Here is a 26361-nt window from a genome sequence, read left to right on the forward strand (position 1 = left end):
CGTGTGATTCACGGAATTTGGCTAACTTCTGCGACACATCGGAGTTTCTCGTGTCTTGTAACTGGATCAGCGGTTCGTTAAACAAATCCGACTACTGTTCGAGACTAACCTTTTCTACCATAAATAATACCATTATCTAGGAAAAGCATGTTGCATTTTCTGATCGTCAGTTTCCTAGTGGGGACGTAAACGCAATTTTTGGTGATGTGCTTTGCAAAAGTACATTATACTATGGCAATGGGAGAATCTGTGAATTGTTCGTGTACTGTTACTTGTGAATTTGAGTTAACTAGCTGTCAGAGATTTAAAGGAACGATTCTATATGCGAAAATGAAGGAGAAGTCAAGAATGAAGAAGTTGCGTTTGAGGGTTCATTTCCGAGTTATTAATTTTTAAAGATGCACCTAAATGCGCGTGGAATATGTCTGACTCATTCTACTGGTCGCGTGCAGTAGTTAGGTCAGGCGCAATGATGTCAGTGGAATAATCCAAGTCAGACGTATTACCTCAAATGCAATTTCGTCATTCTTGACTTTAGCCTTATTGTGGCATGTACAGTCATCTCATAAAATTTATGGTACCAGCTGTTGAACAGCCTTTATATTATTATTATTAGCGTTTGATTTATAAAGCTATTGAAAAAATTTCATTATTTTAGGCTAAGCTTCAGACTCATGTTTCTATCATTATTACTTTTTCCTTTCAAAGAAGATTTTAATGACCATGAAACTTCTGGGAGTAGCATTCAAACAGAAGAAGATTAAATTAAGATAGGAGAAATGTATTGTCTGTAATCAATATATGAAATGATTGAAAACCTGCGTAACAGCTTTGACAGATTTCAATTCTGTCACAGAGATATTACAAATTTAATTACAATGAAATATTTTAGAAATTGAAATATATCAGAAAAATGTGGAATTTGATTTAATTATAATACAATTTTAGAATTCAGTCTGTTAAAATGTGTTACACTTATTCTAAGTAATCCTATACAAGTGTAATGAATCTGATTTCTTTATTCCTCAGACTGAAGAAACTATGTCCCAATTTTTTCTTCGTATCTTTCCTTCGGTGCAGTGGAGCTTCATTTTTCTTGGCTCCATTAACTGGAAACTTCATGTAACTCCAACTGCTTGTCCTTTCGATTTATCCAGATTAACCCTATTTCTGACTTCAGATCTTCCCGAGTAATATAGTGAGACTTAACTTCTCGCAGGGTTATTTTTAAATTTACGTTTAATGGACGCTATTTTCTCCTACTCGATCGAATTAACGAACTTTAATTGCACTTTTATTTTCGCGTACTTTCAGCGACTACTTCGCTACCCTATTAGGAAAATCTGTCTGCAAATTTATTTATTAAAAAACTTCTTTTCTGAGAATTTCTGTTCTAAGGACATAGACCTGTACACGCATTAAATGAATTCCTACTTAAGCTTAAGAGGATCAATAATTTCCCCTTTAAAAGAAAGATAAAAAATCGTTATGCAACGATAACGTTATCTAAATTTCGAAAATGCTGACTTCGAACGCGAAAACAGGAAGGAAAGAATGAAACTTGAAATCTACTTTTTGGCTCTCAGCCTTGACTTTTCATTGAAACTTGCGAGATGTTCAAAAAATGAAATTTTGACAGTCCTGTTTAACTTTACGGAGGACTGAATGCCGATACATCGAACGTGGAAAAAAAGAAAAGTGAAATGATGACTTTTGCACGAAATCGTTCATGTTTAATACCGATAGGAAGAACTTGTCGATCCCAGAACACGGAAGCTGTCAATATTTCAGCGAAGTATCCTGTCGATATTTCATCTCGAGAAATTTCTTTCCCTATCGGCCCGATGGAGCACCTTCCGCATGAAAAACCTATCGTTCGTGCATTTTAGCGCTCGTAGTGATCCAAAAAAAGACATGGGAGATCTTGTGTCTCCAAATTACCCAAATATTATTGGGGTTTAAAAAAGGATGACAACTATTGCGTGCAACATTTTCTGACAGCAGGATTATTGTCAGATAAATATTCCGATGGTATACATTATAAAATACGAACGAAAGTGCATCGATTAAAGCATCTAAAATGCTAAATGCTAAATGATTACCGAGACGAAAATAATAAAATTGCTAACTGATTTAAAATATTTACTTCCTTAATTTCTTATCAACCGATTACCGAATTTAAAGGTTGCAAAAATGCTCACTGCTATAAAAGTAGAGTGACTGATTTAGAATATTTCCTTCGTTAATTTATCAATTATTCAATTAGCGAACTTAAAATTGCAAGAATCGCTGCGACTAAAACAGATTCGCTGTATTTTACTGAGAACAGTACCACATGACTATTTTTATGTTTATAAAGGTAATAGGAGTGGGTACCATATGCGAGTGTTGGATAATAGAAATGAAACTCCTCTGAATCGTACAAAAAATTCGAAATAAGAAGTAAATATCGAAAACTAAATAAAAAATACATAAAGTAAAAAAGATACTCGTGAGGAAAATGGATTTGCAAAAGTTTGGAGTACGAAGATATAGCTTACCAATGCATTTATCTTCCTCCTGCTTGAATCCCTGGTAACAGGAACACACTGGCCTACCATCGACTTCCTTGCAAATGTGATCGCAAGAGGCATCAGCGCACACTCCCACTGGAGTCTCCTTTGGCTTACACTTTGGCATCTCTCCGACCCATTGACGATTTCTGCATAGCAACCTACTAGTTACGGTCACCATGTAGAATCCTGGCGTGCATTCATAGTCTGCTTCTAAATACTCGTGGCCTGGTATCGAGGATCTTGAACAAACATTGATAATAATAGAACCCTTAACCCTTTTACACTGTAAGTCAATTTGTCCCAAAAGTTAATTTTAACGTTTAATTCTTCTTGTAAAATGAGTTCAGATGTCACAAAATTAGTTGGCTTTGAAATTGTTAGTCAAAGGTTCTTAATATTCAATAATATCAATTATTAAATAAAGGTGAATTTATCGACAGTAGCATTTGCAATCATTTCTTCTCTACGTCCTTTATATTCTATCTAACAAGAAGAGTTAAGAGGAAAGACTGAAAGATCCACGTCAGAATATTATTTTTCTGTCAGCAAGTAATAGTCTGTTCTGTTTTCATTCCTCTTATTTTATTTTTAACATCCATCTTGCATTGAAGTCTCGATATTCGTTTCCTCGATTGAAAGTTCGCTCAAGCGGAGATTTATTTCCCTTTAGGATTCATTTCCCCAGCCTTTCCCAATCTTTTTATACTCTTATAGCGGCTGCAAGTAATTCCGCCACGTCGACGCATTGAAAAGTTCAAGCTCCCGAAGCCGAAACTTTTCTGGTTCCCGGACAATCTCGCCACGAAGTTGTCCCAGTAATTCGGTTCCCTGTCGAAAAGGGGAAATTTCAAGCAGCAATACAACGCCACGTACCCCCTACAATGCCCAAACATGCGCCCTGTTCAAAAACAAAACGAAGGGACAGCTCTGAAAGGAACCTTTCGCTGGCGCGACGTTCAAAGAACCCCTGGACCAGAAAATGAGAACAGCAGTTATACGTTTTAACTGGTTCCTTGAAAGAGGGCCATTACTTCGGTTGAAAGTTCGAATGGCATTCGAAGGGGGGGCCATTGCAAAGTTCATGACTGGGCTACTGCTGAAACGACAATTAGTTTGAAACAAGGACTAATGAAATAAAAGAAATTGTGACAAGGCGAGGATTTCTCTCAACCTCTTCTACTTCTCAAACACTGGAGGCTGGCAGTTTGATGTGACAGTGAATAATGTGCTTGGAGTATTAATTAAATGGGCTTTTGAGAATTGCGAGTAATTGGAGAGAAGAAAGAAGAACAGAATAAGTTAAACTCATTTGGATTATTTTGTGTTGTTTAAAGGGATATTTAATGCACACTTTTTTTATGCTAATACTCTCAAAAACTGAAAATTCACACAAATAAACTTTTAAATATACATATAAATTCGAGGTACTCAAGTTTCTACGGATACAAATCTCGTGCATACATTATCGTAACTGCTTAATACCTAACACTGTAAACAATAAGTTTAATGCTGAGGAAGTTAGATTTGGTTCGAGTTGTACATATTCACTTAATCTCTATGCCCAAATTTCTGAACAGGTAATTTTGTCTAAACTTCATTACTCACAACTGCATTTCCATACAGCATGAAGCAGCATGTTGTTCAAGTCAGCTGTATAAGCTCTTCAAATGGATTATTGCAGACACCTAAACTTCATATCACGTTTATGATGTAGACGGAGTCTACTAGAATCGAATCTATTTATCCATTTGATTCTTGACCATAAATTCCTATATAAATAAATACTTTCTCATGAAGAAACATGAAATAAAATTTCTGTGTTTAACACCTTCATCTAAACTTTATCACATAAGGATTCCATAGTTATACTACAATAAAGTATCACATTGTCTACGTTACTTCCATAAGTTCTCAAGATACATTGTTAAAAATGCCTGAAGCTATCAATGTTAGGAACCATAGGTCTAAAGCATTTGAACCTTGGTCTTTACCTAATTCTCGACTACAGATTTCTATAGAAACACATTTCCAATACATATGAGGAATCCTAGGATAAAGCCAGGTTCACCACCTCTACCTAAACCCCAACACCCATGGCTCTATTTCCACACTACACAACTCTCACAGTACCCTATCACAAACACCTGAAGCTACCATCTCCATAAACACTTCCCCAAAAAATAAGAATCTCTTGTTCTATTTACCCAATCCCTGGACCCAAAGTCCCACCCAAGTGAACGTCTGAACGTACAGGAAGACTCATAAAACAAAAGCAGTGTTCGCCAGCTCCACCCAAGCTCCATCAGCCAGGACCCCATTTCCCTCGCTCCACGCAACATCGTACGAGCTGGGACAGCTTCATAAGCGCGTCCGGGAACCTATCGTTACAAGGTAAATCGCTGCGACGTGAATCCCTGCACGCTGGCATTTTCAGATGAGCTGAATTATTCATACTAAAAGCCACTTACTTTACATATTTGATCAGCGCATGCCGCGCGAGAGGCGCCGGCACGAAAGTCCCGTTTATGCATGATAAATCTCCCTTAGTATCGTCGTCGTACGCGTCAGTGGTGCTCGTTGCCCCTGCGCCTTTCTTTCCTTCCAGCCTTTCGAACTCGGCCCCGTCAATTATAGGTTTACCATGGAAATGGGACCCGCCAGATTTCCGTCGTTCCATGTCTTCACGACGCGGCAACATGGACAGCTTCAAGCTCGACGTCATGTAAGCATTGTAATCCTTCAGCCGCCTCGCGAGGACTTCGTTCTCCAAATCGAGGATAGGCAGGTCCTCCTCCGTTCTCGAATAACCCAGCATCTTATCAGCATCGTACCTAGAATTACTGAGCTTAGCATCGCCAGGACTCTCTGTCTTCTGCTCCTGGTGCTCAGAGGTTTTGTAAGGAATCGTCAACGAGCTGCCCAGGATACGATTCTCCAGGCTGGCTGGGTCCTCCATCTGCGTCCTCGAGATCTCCCTTTCAAGCTGCTTCGAGAACTCCCTCTCCACTGTGTCTTCGTAGCCTCTGTAACGAGAGGTGGTCTGGCTCCTCTTGTTTGCCTCCGTGGTCAGCTGATCCTGAAGGTTTGACGTTGGTGTGACATTTGGGGAGTCAAGATCAGTGGATAGATTTTGGTTATTCCTCCATGTCACGTTCGAAGAGTCTAGGGATGCGTCCTCCATACGGCTGGCGGGTCTCTGAAGAAGTAAGGCTGCTGGAGCGTCGTTCATCCGTCTTTTGAACTTTGACCCTCTGCGAGCGTCGGTCCTCTCCTCGTTCTGCCTGCTCCTCTTCCTTCCTCGCTTTCGCTCGCGGTTCTTTCTCCTCCTGCGTCGCTCCGCGCGGTATCTTCTCGCAGGTGAGTCCTTCGATTTCTTCGACTGACCGCCCCTCTTCCCCCTGATCTCGTTCTCGCGTACCTCCTTCGCGAGCTCGCGCTGACGGTTCACGCTCGGCGACTTCGACTCCTTGCCTCTGCGACGTTTCTTGCGGGCCCTGTCACTGCTATTCCCCTTTCGGCGGGTGATTGATGTTGTTGCTGAAACGAGCAATTTCGCGCGGAACATGTTTATGCGAAATGATAAAGCAGTGAGTTTCAGAGGCGGTGTTTCTACGTCTGGGATTTCGTGATTAATGGGACTTTGATCTTTTTAGCGGAGGTAAGACTGATCGAGGATAAATTATAGGGAAGCGCTGGCGAGAGTTTTGCGTGTGTTTTGAAAGGCACGCAGGTGAATTGTGGGAACGTTTTGTCGGTCTGTGTCGGTGGAGGTTGAGGTGTATGATCAGGGAGTTAGAATATTTATCATGGGAGGGATTACGTGGTATTATGTCGTAGATCTTGGGAGGGTTAGAATGTTAAGTAATCTCTTAAAGATGATATCTACTTGATTTAATTAGGGTTGAAGTTGGACAAAAAATATTGTTTTAAGCTTTTGCGTATTTTTTACGCTATAAATATAAATATAATTTAGTCAATTACAAATGTAGAATGTACAGGTTATTTGAGGTTCAGAAGTTTGAAAATAAGGCAAATATGAAGAATTGATAAAATTTCATTTGAGGCTTCGGTGCTGAATTAATTATTAAAAGAACACCTATAATATACAAAAATGTGTCTGACTTGACTGATTCTACTAATCTAATCTACGTACATCGCTGCGTCTGATCACTGTGAGTAGAACAACTTCTGAAGCCAGACACATTCCACGCTCGTTTAACAAACATTTATACAAAAAAGTAGCACCATGAAATAATCAAAGCTACAGATTAAAATCAATTTCATTTAAAATCAGAATCGCTGACAGAATTTTCACCGAATATAGTACAGCAATCAACCTGTTAACGCCATTAACAGACGAAACTGATTGTCACAGTGCATGGCGCGCACCAGTGATCGGGAATTGAAAGAGTAATCGTTTCTACTCACTGACATTCAAGCCAGACCGATGGGGCGAGCTGGAAACACCTTCTGGTGGAACGAGGACCTTGTCCCTATTTCCGTCAGCCAGGGGCACCGTTTCCGCTTCCGTCTCCGACACCTCTGCCGCGTTCCGAGACGAGAGGGAGCTCTCATTCTCATCGAGCGCCTTTTTATCCTCGAGAGACGCATCCCAGCTAATGGACAACATAGCCAACTTTTTTTTCCTCTTGGCAGAATGGAAAGATTATACCTCAGCCATCCTCTCCGTTCAGCATGTATAACACCGTGTACCTCTTTAAGTTACCCTCTGCTACCCTCTCCGTATCTCTCTATCTTTATCTCGCCCTACCCTCCCCATCCCTGTATTAAAAATTCCGCCGTGAAAGCAGCTTCCAGAAAGTTTTTCCAGCAACCTTTCTCGTACTTGTGGAACAGCAGCTACGTTTGCCTTGGTACGGCCAATCTGCTTAAAGACCATGGCAATCCATGGTCTGACTGCAAATTTTATGGGTCCCCTTTCATCGTGGAAAGCGATTCCACTGCATCGACATGATTTGATTTGATGGCTGAGTTAAAATTTGTTTTAGAGCTTAATTGTGAGTTATTGAATGTCTTTCAGTGAAATGAGTGAATTGAGTTGTTGGTGGACTGGGAAATTCGATTTATGGATTGATATCTAAATGTGGAAAATAGAAAATTGTAAATACGATAAATAGTGTCGTTTTATAAAATTTAAGAGATCTATGTAGATTTTCTTTTTCTATGTTAATTTTTTTCTCACTGTTCATAAGTGTGCATGTGTCTTTTAAGAACAGGTATAAATAGTTCGTACAATTAAAAAATCTTAGAGATAATACATAAAGCAGACACGGAGACAATAGTGTCAACTCCTACACAGCTTTTTATTCTGAGACTATAGGCAGTAAATATCATAGACAACCATAAGCAGTTTATTTCGCAACTCTACGAGAAATGGTAAACATAAAGTCACTTTTTCACGAACAAGAATTCCAGCTGCAATGATAGTGTCGTTAGAAAGGTAGCCCCAAGCTTATTGCAACACTCGAAACTATTATACTAACAATAAGGTCAGCCGAATTATGCAAATAATTTCTAATCAACGTCAATACGATTACATAGAATCTATCTAAACCAATAATGTTTGTATCCTTAAAAAATAAGCTATAATCAATAAATACTTTCATACTGAAATCTCACTCATTTCAAATAACAGAAACGCAATACTTGTTTTTAGTATTTTTATTTATTTTCTGTGTATCTTCAATTAAATACGACTTTTGAAGAAAAATAATAATGACTCGAGCATAATCTTTTTCATAAGTATTTACAGAAATCTATTTTATGACATGAAAAAATGGGGCTTTCGCCCCTTAATTTCAGCCTGGTTTTACCATAGAAAAGGAGCAAAGAAGCTTAAAAAGCACGTCCCACGACACAAGAGCCTCTGAAACCAACAAAACTTGCTCTCGCCTAGCGTTATCAGGTCAAACAGCACATACATACAGTACAATACTGTATATCGACCGTGAGAAGCCTGCCTCCAAGATCCCAGCAATTCGAAACGAAAACCCTAGGCGGTACCGTCGGCATTCCTTTATTAGCGTCGATGTCGCGTCGCAAACTGCCGTCTCGAGAATCTGGATTGTTTCACCCGTCGTCGGTCCGAGGAGCCTTTAGCGCGTCTCTTCGGTAATTACAATTCGTGCCACGGAGTAATTGAGACGGACGTCCGACAGCTCGTGCATACGTTCGCGTTTCCGCGAGCGCGATCCAACTATCTCAAGTTGGGTCTACACCAAGGAACAGTTCGCGAACACAGTTTACAAGCAGTGCTTGCAAACAGTTTGGAAACTTATCATCACCCTTACTCGGTTTTATGAACAGATACGCGACCAGACAATTTGGTTGCGAAGACTTCGCCAGCAGCTTGCAAGCAGTTTACGAACGAACACAGCATCGTGTTTAGATTGAGGCCTGATACACACGAGAGATATTGTGACGCAAGATCTGGTTGCGATCGTATGTCTGTCTTCGTTGTTTCTAATCAGGAAAACAAAGAAAAACATACGATCGCAACGAGATCGTGGGTCAAAATATCGCTCGTGTGTATTGGCCCTGAAGCTCGTGAACAGCTTGAGAACTGCTTGAGAACAGTTGTAGGCTGTGAGCTCGGGAACAGATACTTTGATGTACCACTTTTCGAATGAACAGGGTTCGCTGTTCACTGAGGAGCTCGCTATTTCCTGTTCGCTGTTCGCAAAAATGTCTGCAGTACTGATGAACACAGTTCGCGAGCTGTTCGCCAATAGCAGTATGGACCCCACATTACTCAGTTTTTCCACGAACACCAAGAACAGTATGTATACGAACAGATACGTGAACAGCCAGTTTCTAGGAAATTCAATTTCCATACTGTTCGCGAACTCTGGTGCATTCGTACCTTTACACGCCAATTAGAACATTTCCAGTATGTGACACGGTCCGACCACCCTTATTTCGTGCCCCGCGTAATTATCGGCCCGCCATGCTTCGGAGACCCGCTCTCGTTTGATCCCCGCCAACCCCTGCAGGCAACTGCGACTCCGAGTTGCGGTTTAATGACGATTCCGTGCTGAGGGGGGATGGCTCGATCGGAGTTCATTCAAGTCCCTTGGAAGGGGCTTGTTAAGGGAGACGGTGAGGAACGTGTACCTTTCGCGCATTGCACTTGTCCCCTTCTGGATCGTTGAGCGAACGACTTCATGGCAAAGCGTTTCAGCTGGTGTTGCGGAAAATCGGGAAATGTTTGTGTGGGAGGCGGTAGGTGGGGCGTGGAACTGCCTTGCAATGTTTGTGTGTGCCGAAGTAATACTACCCCTGGCAAAAAGTTTTCGATCAAACTCGACAATATGAAGTTATTTAAATATATTATAATTTTTGGAATGTGAAATGCTATCGCATGAATATGAAACATGTAAGAATATTAGATGGATTTGGTACGGTTATATTTTATATTTTCAGAAATTGATATACTGTGGAAGGACTTGTCGCCGTGTGGAAATACATTGGTTCAAGAGTAACATTTGGGATAAGTACAACATTTTGGGTGGTAAATATTGATTCGGTAATTCTCATTAAACTAAAAGGGTTAAAAAACTGGAATTGCTTTTGAAATTGAAGAAAATAATATTTGACTTATTAAACATTAAACAGTTTAAATATCACATCAGTTATGTGTGGTTGAGAGTTTTCTTAAGAGTACCTGTAGCCTTAAATTTGTAGAATTAATAAGGTTCCTAGGCTCTCATATTTTCGTATGTTTTTTTAAACTACTCAGCAAGAAGAAAAATATTCGTCGGAATCGAAAATTGTATTGACCCTGTGTGCTTCGTATATCTTTCCCTATAACTGTTATTTTGGGACTGATATTAAACTAGAATCGCTTGGTGCAATTGACACCGTTCCACAAATATGATAGTCGGCCTTGGTAATTAACGTGTCAACTTACTTATTAACTCCGTGGTGACGGAGACACGAGTTACACATTCCTGAAGGAGGCTTGGTGACTTAACTGTCCTACTTTAGAGGCACAGTAGGAATTTAAATTCCTAGCAATGACCCAAACTTTTTAATGAAAAGCGAGAAATTACATTGCATTGTGGTTACATACATATGTACTTTTCATCAATTTAGAATTTTTCTCGTTACGACCTGATTCGATTTCTTACAGTTTGCAATCTATTCGTACTCTAGATAAAAATTTCTCAAGTTCATAAAATAATACTCACATATACGACTGCTCAGCATCGTCGCTTTGCAGCTCGTCCCTCAGATCGTTTATTTTCCTGGCATTTCTACCACCGAATGGCTCTCCACTTTGGCAGTGTCCTGCAAACACCAAAATTATGTTCATATTTCTTCTGTCAGCAGAGAACTGATATAAAATATAATTCAGCATATAATTCAATCGATTATAAAATTGTATTACTTATGTAATTAGTAACTCAACCTTTTCACTTTTTCTGTGGCCTAGTTTTCTTAAAATTTTTAAATCTTCAGTTGTAAAATCCCTTAAAAATTAGTCGAAATCTAAATTTTGTTATTCAGAAATAATTAGTATAAAAGCAGTTTGAAGTTTGGACTCATTAAAAAAATTGACTCACAAATAGTAACATGAACCTCTACATTGAGGTTCTACCCTAAAACTAAACCCAATACACAGCAAATAATTTCCTACAAATATGTACATATATCCAAGACATTATGTACATTACTCTGCATAAATATTTGAACACTCACATTATCAAAATATCTACATAAAATACACCAAATAAAATTCCTATAAGAATAACATTTAATAGCAGCTAGTATAAATAAAAAAAGTGTACATATTTCATGCATTCCCAATAGCATGAAAGTGTCGAAATACTTATGCACAGTAGGGTATATCGACTCCTTCTACCCGCGAAACCTCCCCAAAGTGGGAAACATAAAAAAAAAGGCAGAAAAAGGAATACGAGGAAAGGGGAACGAGGTCTGTCGGCGATACTCCATCTACAACAGGAAACAGAAGCGCGAGGGTCTCCATTTCCGGATTCGGGGAAGTTTTACCTGAGCGAGAAGGAAAGTTTCCGCGCGCAGTTTCAGATCCGAGAACTTCCCCTTTGGGCTCACGGGCCGAACTTCGGCCGGAAGTCAATGGAACCCTCGCCACTTCGCGATGCCTGTTGGAAGTACTTGCATATGCCCCTCTCGCCACGCTATTCTCCTCGACGGCTTTTCAGCTCGATATTGAACTTTTTATCGCGTCGGGAGGGGAGCGAACGGTTAAAGAGAAAGGCGGCGCGGAAACAAAGCGGCCGCTCGCAATGGTCGTTCCCCGTACAAATGTTCGCGGAAATCGCTGCGCTCGAGCGTTCCGCGGACTAATAGAATCCGCTCTGCACCCCGTCTTCCACCCTTGATTTCTGCGTTGCGTCACGGATTCTTAAAAGGAAGCACAATAGTTAGCGGAGATAAGGGGGGAATCGAAAAGCAAATGTTATGGGCGTAGCTATGTTAGAATCATCTCTAGTTTTGCAGCGATTTCAGTGAAAAATTGTTTAAAGCGGATAATAGAATTGTACGGTAGTAGATTATAGAATATTGTAGGATTATACAAAAGCTATGCATCAATGAATATTATGGGATTATAGAAAATCTATGTAGCATGAATCAAGCATATATTATACAGGATGTTTAACAAGTATCAGAAATATTGAGGGTGATTGTACATGCTAAAATACGGATTGAAAAATTGTGCTTGAATTATTAGAGATTATATGTAGCTAAAATGCACTTGTAATATGTCTGACTTATGGACTTATTCTACTGTCGGTAGTGTTATTCTACTGCCAGTAGCCTAACCAGGCGCAGCGATGCCAGTAGAATAAGTCAATAGATGTATAAAACAGTGATGTCAGACACATTTCAGGTGTAGTTTAGACGTCTCTTCCATAACTCATAACCCGGAGAGGAGGTCTCAAACATAATTTCATCAGTCCTCATTTCCGTCTTATTTTAAATTAGATGGATTCACCTTTCAATATTAAAAGAATCGAATCAATCAAAATTTGCAATTTTACAAAAAGAAATTTCTGAACCTTCAAGAATAACTGTAAATGAAAAAGATTATAATAATAGAATAACAATAGACATAAGTAAGTTATGTAGATGTAAACTGTGTCCTTACGACGTGAAAATGGGGCTCTGAAATATTTGCAACGCTTCATGAGAGAAAACGAAAGATCGCTGAGCAGAGAATACTAAAATGTTTACTATTTTTGTTTCCCCTTCACGAAATGCATTCTTCTCTCACTTCATGTTTTAATTTGCTGTCCACGTGTAACACAACGGACACATAGATTCATCAATGTCAGTTCTCTATTCGTTGCTGAGTCTGCCATCAGGCTCACAACGGCGCTACTTCATTCGACGAAATATACAGACGAGCTTTTATCTTCTCTGACGATCGTGCTAACGCCTGCAGCCATCCAGCTTTGAACCAGGTAATACACTGCGCCGCGACGAGCTCGACACTTTTTATATTTCCCTCCCACCCCCGCGATCTTCTCGGTGTTAATTATTCTTACGAAGATAGTTTTCCCATAGGATGAGATCGGAAAGCTCGTACCTTTGTGAACGAGCTATCGATTTTATTTCATTTGAAGCGCGATGCACGAGAGAAAATACAAATATTGCATTAATTTGAAAGTATCTCGTTAGGTAATTAATTAGAAAGTATTCCAATGTAGAATATTAAACTCAAATAATGAAAATGGAAAACAGCAGAAGAATTAGTTATTATAAAAAATTGTACATATAATGGTATATGACTTCGAATCCTATGCGCCTTTTTTTAGATATATTCTAGGTGTGTGATAGTGAAACGTTAATATTATTTATATAATATATTTCGTTATGGAATATTTTTGATTCCATTTCGAACCCCCTATCGCTTTTAAAATATTTCAGTTTCAATTTCAATTTATACCTTAATTAAAATTAGTATTTTTAACGAAGAGAGATTGAGTTAAAGCGTATTCCTTAAAAGCCAAGTCCCTTAAAAACCAGAACACAAATCCATAACATAAAATTAATATTCACAACTTCGAATGTCAATTTCCCGAAAATATAAGTGCAAAACTAATTTATGTTCTCTAATAAATTCTCTATTAGAGCACCACATTTCCCCATTCCTCATTAGTTCTGAGACACCCTGTACTCTACGTTCCATATACCTATTCTCTGTTGTACCTTATTGAACACGTATAAATAATATAAGGTCGAAGGGATACTACTGCTCTCCCGCGAATTCAATTTTCCCACCGCCTATGTTTAATCTCGCTCGCCGAAAATGGAAAGTGGGTACTGCTTTGATTCGATATGGAGTACAACCTTTGCACACGCTGTCGGAGGTACGAGAGAAACGTCTGATAAAGTTATGAATTACAGTGCATTGGCCTTCGAGGCTCGTCGAGGTCGTTCAACATGGGATAGGTCAGTCCCTGGCTCTAACTCACTCTAACCGATGCCGCAACGCTCCCCGCCATCGATTCTACGTGAAACGGAAATATAATGGCGGCGGTCTCGTTCGAATTCCGATGAACGAGCGCGCTGGGCAAACGTTACGATCGTTTCTTAAAAAGTGGATGAACCAAGAGTCTGGATAATTGATTTATTAGCTGTCTCGACGTCGAATGTCGATTTGGTTTTTTAGGGTTGCGGTACCTAGAGATGAAATTACTTTCATGGAGTTGAGGACTGTGTTTAGACCTTGCAGAAGGGGTGATCGATGATTTGTCGATATGTATTGAAAGTGGAATTTTTGATTAAAGTAGTAAATAGATTTTGCAGGTGAAGTTGTAATAGAGCAAAAGAAAATGAAATTGAAGTTATAAATAATTTTAATAGTACAGTCTAGATATTAATAAAAATGAATATTGTAGACTCGTTTTAATATTATGGGTTCGCGTATTATGGGTTCACTGAACAAATCTTCGAAAGTAGGTAAAGGTGAATGAAAAAGGAAAGGAATGACATTTTTATTGAAAATTAAAACTACTGTAGTGTCTGTTCACTTCATTATCATATTAAGTAAATTATTAGTAAAGTATATTAGTCAAATTATTATAGTTAGTTCTATAAAGCACACTTTATAAAAAAAATAGTATTGTATGTCTTGCGAAAATTGAAATGAAACGATTACGTAATTTTCATTATTTATCAATGTTTCTGGTGAAAAGTTAGAATCTCGAAGAATACTTGGGACGATTGGGGTATTCGCCATGAAGCATTCGCAACGGACTGAATAAATCATTCATCGCGGAAACGAAGTAACGCCGAAAACCTGTTCCTTTTTCAGAGACTGTCGTTCAGCGGAAAAGTTTCTGAATCATTGAAATAGATCGATTGCTTCCCATCCGCTCCACTCCTTAAGCGTGAAACTCGTGGGATTTCGTTTCCCAATAAGGAAAAACACACAAAGCCTAGTTACGTTTTTTCAATAACTTCCTTCAAGTGGAAGAGGACCGTGAAAATGCTTTCAGCCAGACGCAAAATCGTGAAAAGCTAATTCAATAAATACGGTAATCAATAGCAGTGATATAATAAAAAATCATATTTAGTTTAAAAAATAATGTCCCAGTCTTATTTATGAGTATCAACTTCTTTAATAGTATTTAAATCAAGAGAGACTATCAATATAAAAGAAAATATATTCTAGTAAAATGAAACTCATTTAATAAAATACTATGCATATACATTTGTATTTCTTTGTTTTCTTTCGAATATACAAATAATCAGTAGTATTTCCTACATTTTCTATATTTATCGTAGCTTTTTTAAGTACGCTACAAAGTGAACACCATTTTCCTATGCACCGTATGCATCAGTATTCCCTGGTGGACGTAAAGAACGATTCAGTCGCTTTCAAAGCCTCAAAACATTTAAACGATGAATTGGAAATGCCAGAGAGAGAGAACCAGGAGAAACTGAACGAATGCCCCGTAATTTTCAGAGGACTGAAAGATAGCGAAACGTGTCACATACGGTGAACCGAACCTATTTGTTTACACAGAAAAGTTAGTCTACCGCATCGACAAACTTTTTAATTGACTTTGCGAAAACAGCTCCTAAACTCTTCGGGGTTGAATTATTGAGTTTGGAAAGCAAAATGTTTCAGGGCAATATTAAACAGTAGTCTTGTGAATGTTTTAAGCGCGACAGGACGCGAAAAGAGAGAAATTATGTCGGACGATGAATGATATAAATTTATCAGGAAGTTCTTTCACGGAGAGAAAGAACAGAGAAAGAAAAAGTACGGGGTGTCTCAGATCTGATGAAGAATGGGGAAAGGTGGTACTGTAATAGAGAATTTATTAGAGAAAATAAATTAGTTGCGCACTTCTTTTTTAATTTTTATATTTCCCCCCTTTGACTAACTTGTTCGCTTAAATTGTTAGAAAGAAAACTGATTGTGAGTCATGGGAAATTAACTTTTTGAGCTCGAAGTTCAGATTTGCATGGTAACCTGCTTCGATTGCTGGCTGTATTATACATATTATGACAATACTCTTTTAGAAGACTCTGAACATATTTCAAACAATATCTCTCATCACCGACAAAAATTTCCCTCGCTGTCCACTCAACCCCCTTTTCCTTCGAAGTCGCGCGACTCTGCAAACGTTCTCCCCGTTCTAGCCATACAATAAATACTTCCAAACGATTCTCTGGCTGAGCAAATACCTACGATCGACCGATTGCACTGCCATTTCCGAGGGGTACGTTTTATGCATTAATTACGGGTTCATTAAAGGCAGAAACGAATGGGCGCATCGGGGAGAGAAAAACCGAACGAAGAAAGTTTTCGTCCGATTCAAAGACGGTCGAACACCAGTAAATTACAACCCCTCCCCGCCCCCATTCGTAGACCCTTTTAAGACGCCAGTAAGACGTAATATCTCGACGGCGGAGCGGCGAGAACCGAGATATTTTTCTGCTCCTCGGTGGTGCCATCCTTTTCTGTTACTCTCATTTGCTCCTCAAGTTGTAGATTAACTTCCAGGGTCGTGAGCTACGTAAAGGAACCGTATAGTTTCATACTTTACTTCCAGAGACAGAGACTGCCGTGGGTGGAGGTGCAGCCAGGGGGTGAGAGTCAGTGGAAGAGAGTTCGGAGTACTTAAGGTCGCTGAAAATGCCGGGGTTAAGACTTCCCTCTTTCATATGCGCCCACACCTCTCTCTTTCCCCCTTCGCCGTTTTTTCGCTTCTTTTCAGAAGCTTACCTGACCGAGTAATTAAGACGTTGCGACCAAGGCGCACCTTCCCAAGGAAACGGTGAATAGCAAAATTATTATTCCTCGTTTTAGCGCGGAGGAAGTCTCGACGAAATACATCCTCGACTTTGTATCGGGGCCAATGGGGATATTTGAACAGAGAGACGATGACGATTAACGTGGATGAGAACGTGGTTGAATTGGATGTTCGTGGAATGGCGAAGAATTTAATTGGCCTGGACAGGGAGCGACAGTTAATGATAAAATTTTATATTGACAGTGAAAGGGTCTGAGTAAAACTAAGTGCTGCTAAAGAAAGCGCTTTGGAATTATGAGTGAAGAACTGTCTGGCTGATGATGAATATACAGGGTGTTTCATAACATGTGAGACTCACTTTGAGAGTTAATTGTATGCCAAAACACAATGAAGAAAGGTTGTATAAACGCATGTCTTATCTGTCTTTATGAGATATAATGAATTTTATAAACATAAATATTTCTCGATCTACAGATTCCTGCACGCTAGAGAATGTTCCATAATTTATGATCCCTCATCTTTATCGAATTATTCATCATCTTCGAGAGAGAGAGGACTGAGATAGAGGGTAGAAAGCAACCTCCAGTTAATTTCGCAGATCACAGTGGCGTTTCGAAAACATTCACACCCTTCGCTCAAGTCCCAGGTGGTTTCGAAGTATCTGGCGGTCGAAAGTATCTTACTGACTTCCCGCATCTGCGACACCTGTGCCATGATTCTCTTGATTTAAGAGCAAGTTTCGTTAGGCAAACTTGTAATTAAGACTAGATTCTAGAGTAGTTTTCGAGAACCGTTGAAATCGATTCTACAGCCTTACGTAGTTCTACGAAGGATGGAATATCGTTTCAGTGCCGTCACGCTGCCAAGTTTCGATGGATTGAAAATGGGAAGTTCAAGAGTTGGTAATAGGGTTTGTAGATAGGAGTGCGACGAGTGTGCTCGAACTATCTTGATACTCGTCAGTCACGGTGCCCTTTATCTTGCGTGGGATGATTTACAGTCGTCGTAGAAATACAGAATGATAAATTGACATGTTGAGAGGCAATAAGGAATAGTAGTCTTGAAAGCGTCTGAAGTATTTGTCTTTCTACGTTTCTAACGTTATGTTTGTTCTAGTGGATAATTTTTTCGCAAGATTTATAGTATTATAATTCGTTCATTTCTTAAATAATTTATTTTAAAAAATAAATTAGATAACTACACTTATTCTCAGTGACAATAGCTGTTTAGTAAAAAACAGGAAATACCAAAACACTTAAGATTCATGACAAAGAAATAGTCAGAGATAATTGTTTACCAGGTACAATTCTATTTTCGACCTCGTAACTTATTGTTAGTTGAGGGAAGGTGTTCTCGTACTCGATCGATATCACGTTTCTTTCGACGAAACGTGGCCAGGACGGAAAACACGGCAGAAGGTAGCGATAGGGAGGAAAGAATTGTTCTAAATGAAAGCGATTAAAGCGTTCGACAAAGCCGCGCCGCTAGCGATAGAGAGTAATTCGTTCGTTTCTCGACTGTAAACGGCCAGGGTGGCGAATCCTTTACGAAAGTTTAATTAAACCCCGACAAAAGGGGTTACCGACTGTCTGCCTTCGACAGCATTGACCCTGCTTGCAAGTGCAGGCTCTTACCACAATTCGTTTTTTCAATTTTTTCCTCTCTTTCGTTCCTTGTAAATTAAAGTGTCTGAAACAATAGTTGATTTCAGCGGGAAATTCTAGAGAGAGATTAGCAATTGTAAATGCACACTGTGAAAATCAGTGTGTCAAGTTTATATTATACCTGTGAAAGATACGTACATAGACACAATAGCGTATGCTAAAATAATTAAAGTCTGAAACACTTTGAAATTTAATTTGTGGCGTTATGGACGAGATTCAACGAAAATTTGAGTGGTTTCAGATATATGCATTATGCTGTAATGATGGGAATTAAGTCAAAACGCCGCAAATTGCGTTATATATTAATTCTCAGCGACAGTAATGAATAATTTACCGCAAGCAAATTAAAATTCTATACCGTCTATGTATTTAAAGTAGACGTTGAAATCTCGAGAAATGTTTAATACGCTAATTATGCAAATATAGATAAGAACTATGCCATAAATTGAAGTTACTGAGAGAACATGAATTCGAGTAAATTTATTTCTTCACTTATTTTTCCCTTTCAGGAAGCAGAAACAGTACCAGAGAAACATTCCCATTTATGTATTTATCACAACCCCTGAATGCGAATTATGCACATTCCAGAGATGCCCTATCGCTCGCGTGTTCAGTTCAGTATTTAAACGTACTAATAATTGAAAGCTACTTTCTATAAGTTTAACAAACATAAATGGATGCAGTGATTGAACTTTAATGAATCAAAATTAAAACGAAATATGTTAATTAATTAATTTAATTAAGTCTGACAGTTTCTAAACCTGATTCCCTTTAATAACATAGTCAGCAAAGTAGATAATTGAGAAATAATTCATCTAATATTCCACGTAAAATACAGTACAATAAAATAGATAAAACGGAATATTACAAATTACTTAAAATCTAACAAAATCTCAAACACTAGAAATTGAATAAAAACGCTTCACTAAACAATAAGTAAACAATACAACATTTGCTTCTACCAACAACTTTCACTGCTCACGTACATCAAGCTACTCTCTCCCAATTTCTAGAATCACTCAATTTAATCTAACCACTGTACAAGCTCTTCGAGACAAACACCAGAACTTTCTTCAATACCAACTCTTCTCAGAGTCACTCTTCATTCCAACCAGGGACAAGCTTATCGACAAAAAAAAAGACTGAAACGTAAAGTAAACGGGAACTTATTCAACAGTTCTGGGCTATTGTAGAAACAAGAATGGAAACGCTACAGCAAGTAAATCCGCTGATTCGTATAGCAATTACCAGGTTCGCCAGGGTGTCTCGTTTCCAGTTGACGATCGTGATCTGCCCTGAGCTACCTTTTAAGCGCACCTGAGACACACAGGTATCCACGAAGGAGAAGTTTCAGTTAAGTGTGAATGAACGCGCGAATGGGGCCGGGGGCGTAATTAAGCTGTCGCCGCTGTCCAGCCAGCGCAAGAAATTACGAAATTAGTTTAACGTTTTTTTTTCCATCTCGACACGCGAAGGACTCCCCTTAATGGTCGCATGGGACAATCTAACACCTCTTCTTAACTCGTTAGCCAGTTTTTTTAGCTACATCTTTCCTCGTGGAAATGGATACGGTGGAGGAGAAAGAGATGAGGTTCGTATCTGTTGCTACTGGAGAACTGATTAACTATATTTTAGATTTTATGAGTGGAATATGTCAATTTTGGATTCTGTACAGAAAATTATGAAGGATTTCTGTTTTCTACTTTCTTTGAGTAGATTTCAGTTTCCTTAATTAAGAGAATATGGTGTATTTAAATAATTGATGTGCAAGTGAATATTTTGTGATTTGAAAATATATTAAACACTATTCTCAGCAAAAGTGGAGCCAGGGGAAAATTAATTTCTTGATCTTTAAGTGTTTTGATGGGGACACGTAATAGAATCTCAGTATTATGTTATACTAGAATAGCTATGACTTTCCAGTTATGATACTAACACCACAAAAGCTGAACACTTTAAAATTCAAATAGGAATTTGAAAATAGTTATTCGTTTTTACGTGATACAGTTTTTTCTAAAAGAAGATACAATTCTATTAAGTGAAACTTTTCGCATAGAAAGTGACTTTTTCCGCGGGAAAGTTTTTTTTTTTTGTTTGAAAAACCGCGAATAAAAGGGCTGGAACAAAAGCGTCAAGTGAAAGAGACTAAATTGAAATTTTTTCCAAGAGTTTTTCTTTTTTCTTTTTTGTATAGCTAATGTTCATCTTTTCACTTTTCGTTTCTCTTCTGAACAACCTTTGCGATGAATGGTCGACCATGAATGAAATAAAATACTGCACTTTAGAGGCTCTGCCTTTAAATAAAAAAATCACGAGAATCGTGATGAATACAGAATCCCTATCTAAGTAGAAATTTATTAGCATATATGCCAGAGTTTCAAATAATTATGAAGACGTGTTTGCACCTGCACGCGTACCTCAACATTCTCAAGTGGTGCATTTTCCCGAGCCGAAATTCGTGCTCTTCCCCGAACTGAATAATTAAATGGAATGCAGCTGAAAAGGTCAGTCGGTGGAGCATCGTTTTCTTATTGCATCTGAACACTTAAAAACACAATTGACCGAGTGCCTCGTAAATAGCGTGTGTTCGATTTGCACCTTCGCTTCTCAGTATCGTTTTCTATATATAAGCCCTGTTGTGAGACATGCCAGAGATCTACGGATCGAGAAGTGAAGTTTTGATCGCTGCATCGTGGGATGTGTGAAAATTGTGATCTTAACTTAGCTGCGAGGGCGGTCGATCAACTCAGTTGTAAACATGAAAATAAATATAAGAAAACTGGGGCAAGTGGGAAGAAAATAACTCTAGGAAAGGGTTTGCTTTAATTTGAATTTAAGTGGGAAGGATTTGATATAGCATAAGTCAGGGCGAGTAAACTGTGATTAAAGTAACGAAGAAATATTAATATTTCAACGTAATTAGTGAGAATAATTATTAAGTTCAGAAAAGTTTTGAAAAATCTCAACGAAACGGTATTTGAAAGTAGAATTTTACAAGTGTTTCAAATATTGAAATAAATCCAGAAATTTTAAAAGGAAATGAAAAATTTCGCTTATGAATTCACTTTGCTAGACGTTAGCTTCTGTTTCACAAGACGTTTAGATCTTACCATATCTTATCTACATTATTAAAGTTCTATCGATCTTGCAATAAAATCTATACTACTTTCTTGAAGATCGCTCATTCAATTTGTACCTCTCAAGAGTATTAACATTTCTAATATTACTTTTAGGCTGATGGTAAATTTTCTCTCAAGACAAATTCCTAATCCCCTCGAGACAAGATTTCCCTTTCGTGAAAGGTCATAGTACTGCATTGGGAAAGGATGAACACAGAATTATCTTAATGATACAGTACAAACGAAACCTTATGCAAACGACATTCACACTGAACGTATCAGTTAACATATTTGAAGTTAGAAGACTTAGAAACTAATGCTTAATCTTTTAAATTTTATTAGACTACCATTGCATCATAATTCGAGGTCTACTTCAATCCCACTATACTCTCATCATTAATGCATCAAGCAAATCCACCCCAGAATAATAGAAAATGCAGATAACCAGTCCAACTAAACAAGGCCCTACTATACTCGGTACACCTTTAATGAGAACTAACAAGTAACTCGAAACCATTGACCCAATACTGCATCAACGACATAAAATACATAAGCTAACCCAAGAGTGGACCAAACTGCATACACCGCACCGAGAGTATAATTTCCATCCCCAAACGCCTAATTACTCTTTAATGACCCTTTCGCGCAAACCTGCCCCTTAAAAATGAAATAAATAAATTTGTTAAGCCACGGATCTGCATCCCACCATCGATTAACTTATCGCTGGCATCGCCCACGGACCCAGCACTTATCTTCCCCTTGTAAGAATGCCAGGGCAGACAACGTAATGGAATTTTTTCATCAACGTACTTTCCCACTGACACGCTCAGCTAAAATCCCCTTCATACCCCTTATCAGGTCTTACCTCGACGCCGTGACGGCCAAGAGCTACGATTTTCAGCGGTATTGCACCGGGCGAGGGAGGAAATTTCATTTCTCCGAGCAAAACGAGGGGAAAAAAAAGGGATTTCTCATTCGCGAAGGAACCAGAGTAATCGAATAGCCGCCGGGGCTTTGCCGATGTATCCAAAGAATACTCGCGAGAGTCGTGGATCGATGGATGAAGGGGGCCACGCGTACGAATGGGCCCTCTTCTGCGTCGACATCGGCCCGATGCCCGCGTAACGATGCACCTAATGAGATCCAGGCTGCGCCAATACGACGATCGATTAGGCGATTCTACGTTGAATGATGGGCTTAGCAGCCGTTTCGCGGTGGATGAAGAAAATTGATGGGGACTCGCGTTGTGGAAGGGGGAGGGCTGAAGATTGCGGCGTAATGGCCGAAGGATGTGGTAGGAGCAGGTAGGAGCACATTTGAGGCACGTATTGGATTATTTCGTCGGCATTGTCGTCTCTCGTTTTCAATTCTTGCGCAGAGTAGGGTGGTTTTGAAGGAACGGCTGGAAAATTATGTGGAACGTGGAAGATGGATGAGAGTATGTAGGGATAAGTAGCACAACAGGAATTTTCTGTAGGTTCGTGTATCTACATGTACGTGAACCTTCATTTTTGAAAACTGAAATAACTTGAATATTTGAAAATATAAAAATTTGAATATTTGAAAATTTGAATATTTGAATATTTGAATATTTGAAAATTTGAATATTTGAATATTTGAATATTTGAATATTTGAATATTTGAATATTTGAATATTTGAATATTTGAATATTTGAATATTTGAATATTTGAATATTTGAATATTTGAATATTTGAATATTTGAATATTTGAATATTTGAATATTTGAATATTTGAATATTTGAATATTTGAATATTTGAATATTTGAATATTTGAATATTTGAATATTTGAATATTTGAATATTTGAATATTTGAATATTTGAATATTTGAATATTTGAATATTTGAATATTTGAATATTTGAATATTTGAATATTTGAATATTTGAATATTTGAATATTTGAATATTTGAATATTTGAATATTTGAATATTTGAATATTTGAATATTTGAATATTTGAATATTTGAATATTTGAATATCTGAATATTTGAATATTTGAATATTTGAATATTTATAATTTGTCATGTGACCCAGGTACAGGTAATCTTAAGCAATAAATGCATATACATATCATGTCAGAATTATTGAAGAACTTCTTATTTCAGATAATACTTCTCTAACAAAAATTTTTAACAAATTAAAAAAGTGCAAGCCTAACCATAATTAACTTATTAAACTTGAATACATTAATTCAGGCCACATGCTCGAGTGTTTTTAACGAAAAGTCTTGCAACGCGAGGCTGCGGTTAATGCTAATTCATAAATCACCCGGTGCACGCAGCGGTGAAACTAATTATGCACAGCATAGAAAGATGCCGAGACAAACGAGAGAGAGTTAGTATTTCATTGTAGACCCTCGGTTTACAGACTGCCGTGAAAATTAACAGAGTTCGCGTCAAGTCATTCGCAGTTTGAAGTGGCAAACTGAAACTCACAACATGTATGCTCGTTTCAAACCAGACTTCCTCAAGACAAACAGAGAAACGAAATTTCGATAAAATTCTGAGACTTCGAAAAGATCTCATTCGCAATGACAATGGGAAATAACCTTTATTAAAAATTGATCAGTTTCGGAATTATACATATAATACCATAATTAAATATTGGAATTATATTGATCTTCAAATATCATTCCCCATTTTGTTGATACAGGAGAATACATTTTCAATGTTCATTCGCTGATCGTAAGGAATAAATTTGATTAAAAGCAGTTTGTCTCTATATTATACAATTCATTAATTAAATTTCGAGAAATATAGATGGACTTTTAAATATGATTTCCCGTTGTACACGCATAAGAAAATGAAATTTCAATAAAACAAGCTTCCCATTCGTTTACCACGATAAATAAATTTAATTGTTCCTAAAAACCAATTACACAATTTTATGTTATTGCACGATTGAATTTCACAATTGCCTGAGTAGAAATGTACATTTCTCAATATTTTCCAAAATAGACCCTTTTTCCAAGTATCGAAAACTACAATCTTTCTATTTCTGTACATAACAGAAATGGCACATTTTATGAGGACACTATCAATAAAAAGAAGAACAAGTGTCCCCATAAAATATCCCATTCGATTCGTCGATTCACGTTGATACGAGCTCGATATGTACTACGACACAGCAAGGTAAGTTACACATAGTTCGACAGCAAATTAGAGTTCCCCTCTATTGATTACATGGCTGAACCAAAAACCCATCAGCACGCGTCATTAACACACGTGCTCTGCATAATGTAATCACTATCCATTGACACGGTAATAGGGAGTAAATTAAGAGGCTTTCTGTAGTTTTTGCTGCTTTTGTTCCTCAATAAGCTACAACTGTATACAATTCGAGTGAATTGAATTCGACGATTATTTCAATGCAATCACATACCTGATATAACTTGCCATATTATACTTAAAAATTTGTAAATAACAACTTTATGCTTTCATATTGAATTACTGATAGCTATTAAAATTTCAATGAATGAAAGCTACCTACTTGTTACTTTTTCTGTATATTGATTACGTTTCCTTTTGTTTAATCATCTATCACTTCTAATTGAAATTGCAAATTCGATCTCATGTTTCTATGGACGTCTTACAAATGTTAGACGGAAAATACAGATGACCATTGTCCCGTCAAAAGATAAATCGGTTTCTCAGGTAAAAGCACCGAATTTACATTGCTAATTCCCCGAGGTTTTGGTCTCTAACAGTTCTTACAGTGAATGGAAGCGGACGGAGTACAATGTGGGCCAGCGTCGAGGAAAGACGCCTTCATCGTCGATTCAGATCCCCTATTTCCAGCTCTCGAAATGTTATTTACTTTGTAATACGGTTTCGCTGGCTCCTCTGATTGATTAGAAGTGGCCCTTGGCCTTTTATAAATTTATCACGAACGAACAGGATCGAGCACTTCGAAAAAATAGAAAAATGAAAAAAGAAATTCTATCAATTCCTTAAAGTTCAAACGCAGAACTTAGATTGAATAAATGATAGGATTGAGAAAAATCTAGACAATCTAAAATTTAACCAAATTAACATTGAACTAGTAAATTATTCAATAAGTACTCGAGATGGTGTGAATAGCAATTGAAGTAATCACAGCAATTGTTCTCATAAAAAGGAAGATTACATACTGCAAAGTGTTAACTATTTCAAGATGCTTTTCACGAGATATGGTATACCTAGCACTTTTATCGACAATTATGTTTCATAGCTGTACATTTTTTAGAACTCTATAGCGTTGAGTGGCGTGTCGACCTTAAGACACCTTCGAGACTTTTTATCTTGACGTTATGCTTGTTTCCAGAGCGGCGCTTTAAAAGTTTAAAGACTATCAATGCATTTTATACAGCGAAGTTTCCCTTAAATGCTATACTCAACCATATTTACACCCTTGAGTCATAAATTAGTGAATTTCAAAGTGTACAATTTTGAGAATTTTACAATTCAGAAATCTTCAGATTTTGAGCAATTCTCGAATCTATGATAATTAAAAAATTTTTAATTTTAATATTTTAAGAATATAAATTTTGGAAACGTAGAAAATTAAAAGATTTAATCTTCCCACTTTTGAAGACTACCAATATCAAACACTTCATTGCTGAAAGCTTTCCAACATAAACTCACAAGTAAAGGATCTTCACGATCAATCAAGATTTTCGGTGTCTAAGAAACCACTAAAATCTATTCGAACTACTCTTTCCAGTTCCCTTCGACTCTCTGATCCCACT

General features: G+C 37.9%; 1 protein-coding gene across 3 annotated transcripts in view; it reads right to left on the reverse strand.

Moving 5' to 3' along the window:
* The window catches only part of LOC143188625 (uncharacterized), a 103974-nt gene that overhangs the window by 71001 nt on the left and 6612 nt on the right, over positions 1 to 26361 (reverse strand). For all 3 annotated transcript variants that reach the window (XR_013003551.1, XM_076392973.1, XM_076392972.1), the window contains exons 2-5: positions 10766 to 10865; positions 6984 to 7171; positions 5024 to 6092; positions 2541 to 2794 (exon numbers count right to left, since the gene is read on the reverse strand). Coding sequence is in view for 2 of the 3 variants with exons in the window: in XM_076392973.1 (XP_076249088.1) it covers positions 2541 to 2794; positions 5024 to 6092; positions 6984 to 7171; positions 10766 to 10865 (1611 nt within the window). In the remaining variant the exon portion in view is untranslated. The remainder of the gene's footprint in view (positions 1 to 2540; positions 2795 to 5023; positions 6093 to 6983; positions 7172 to 10765; positions 10866 to 26361) is intronic.

The sequence above is a fragment of the Calliopsis andreniformis genome, chromosome 3, assembly GCF_051401765.1.
Source record: "Calliopsis andreniformis isolate RMS-2024a chromosome 3, iyCalAndr_principal, whole genome shotgun sequence".
Taxonomy (NCBI): domain Eukaryota; kingdom Metazoa; phylum Arthropoda; class Insecta; order Hymenoptera; family Andrenidae; genus Calliopsis; species Calliopsis andreniformis.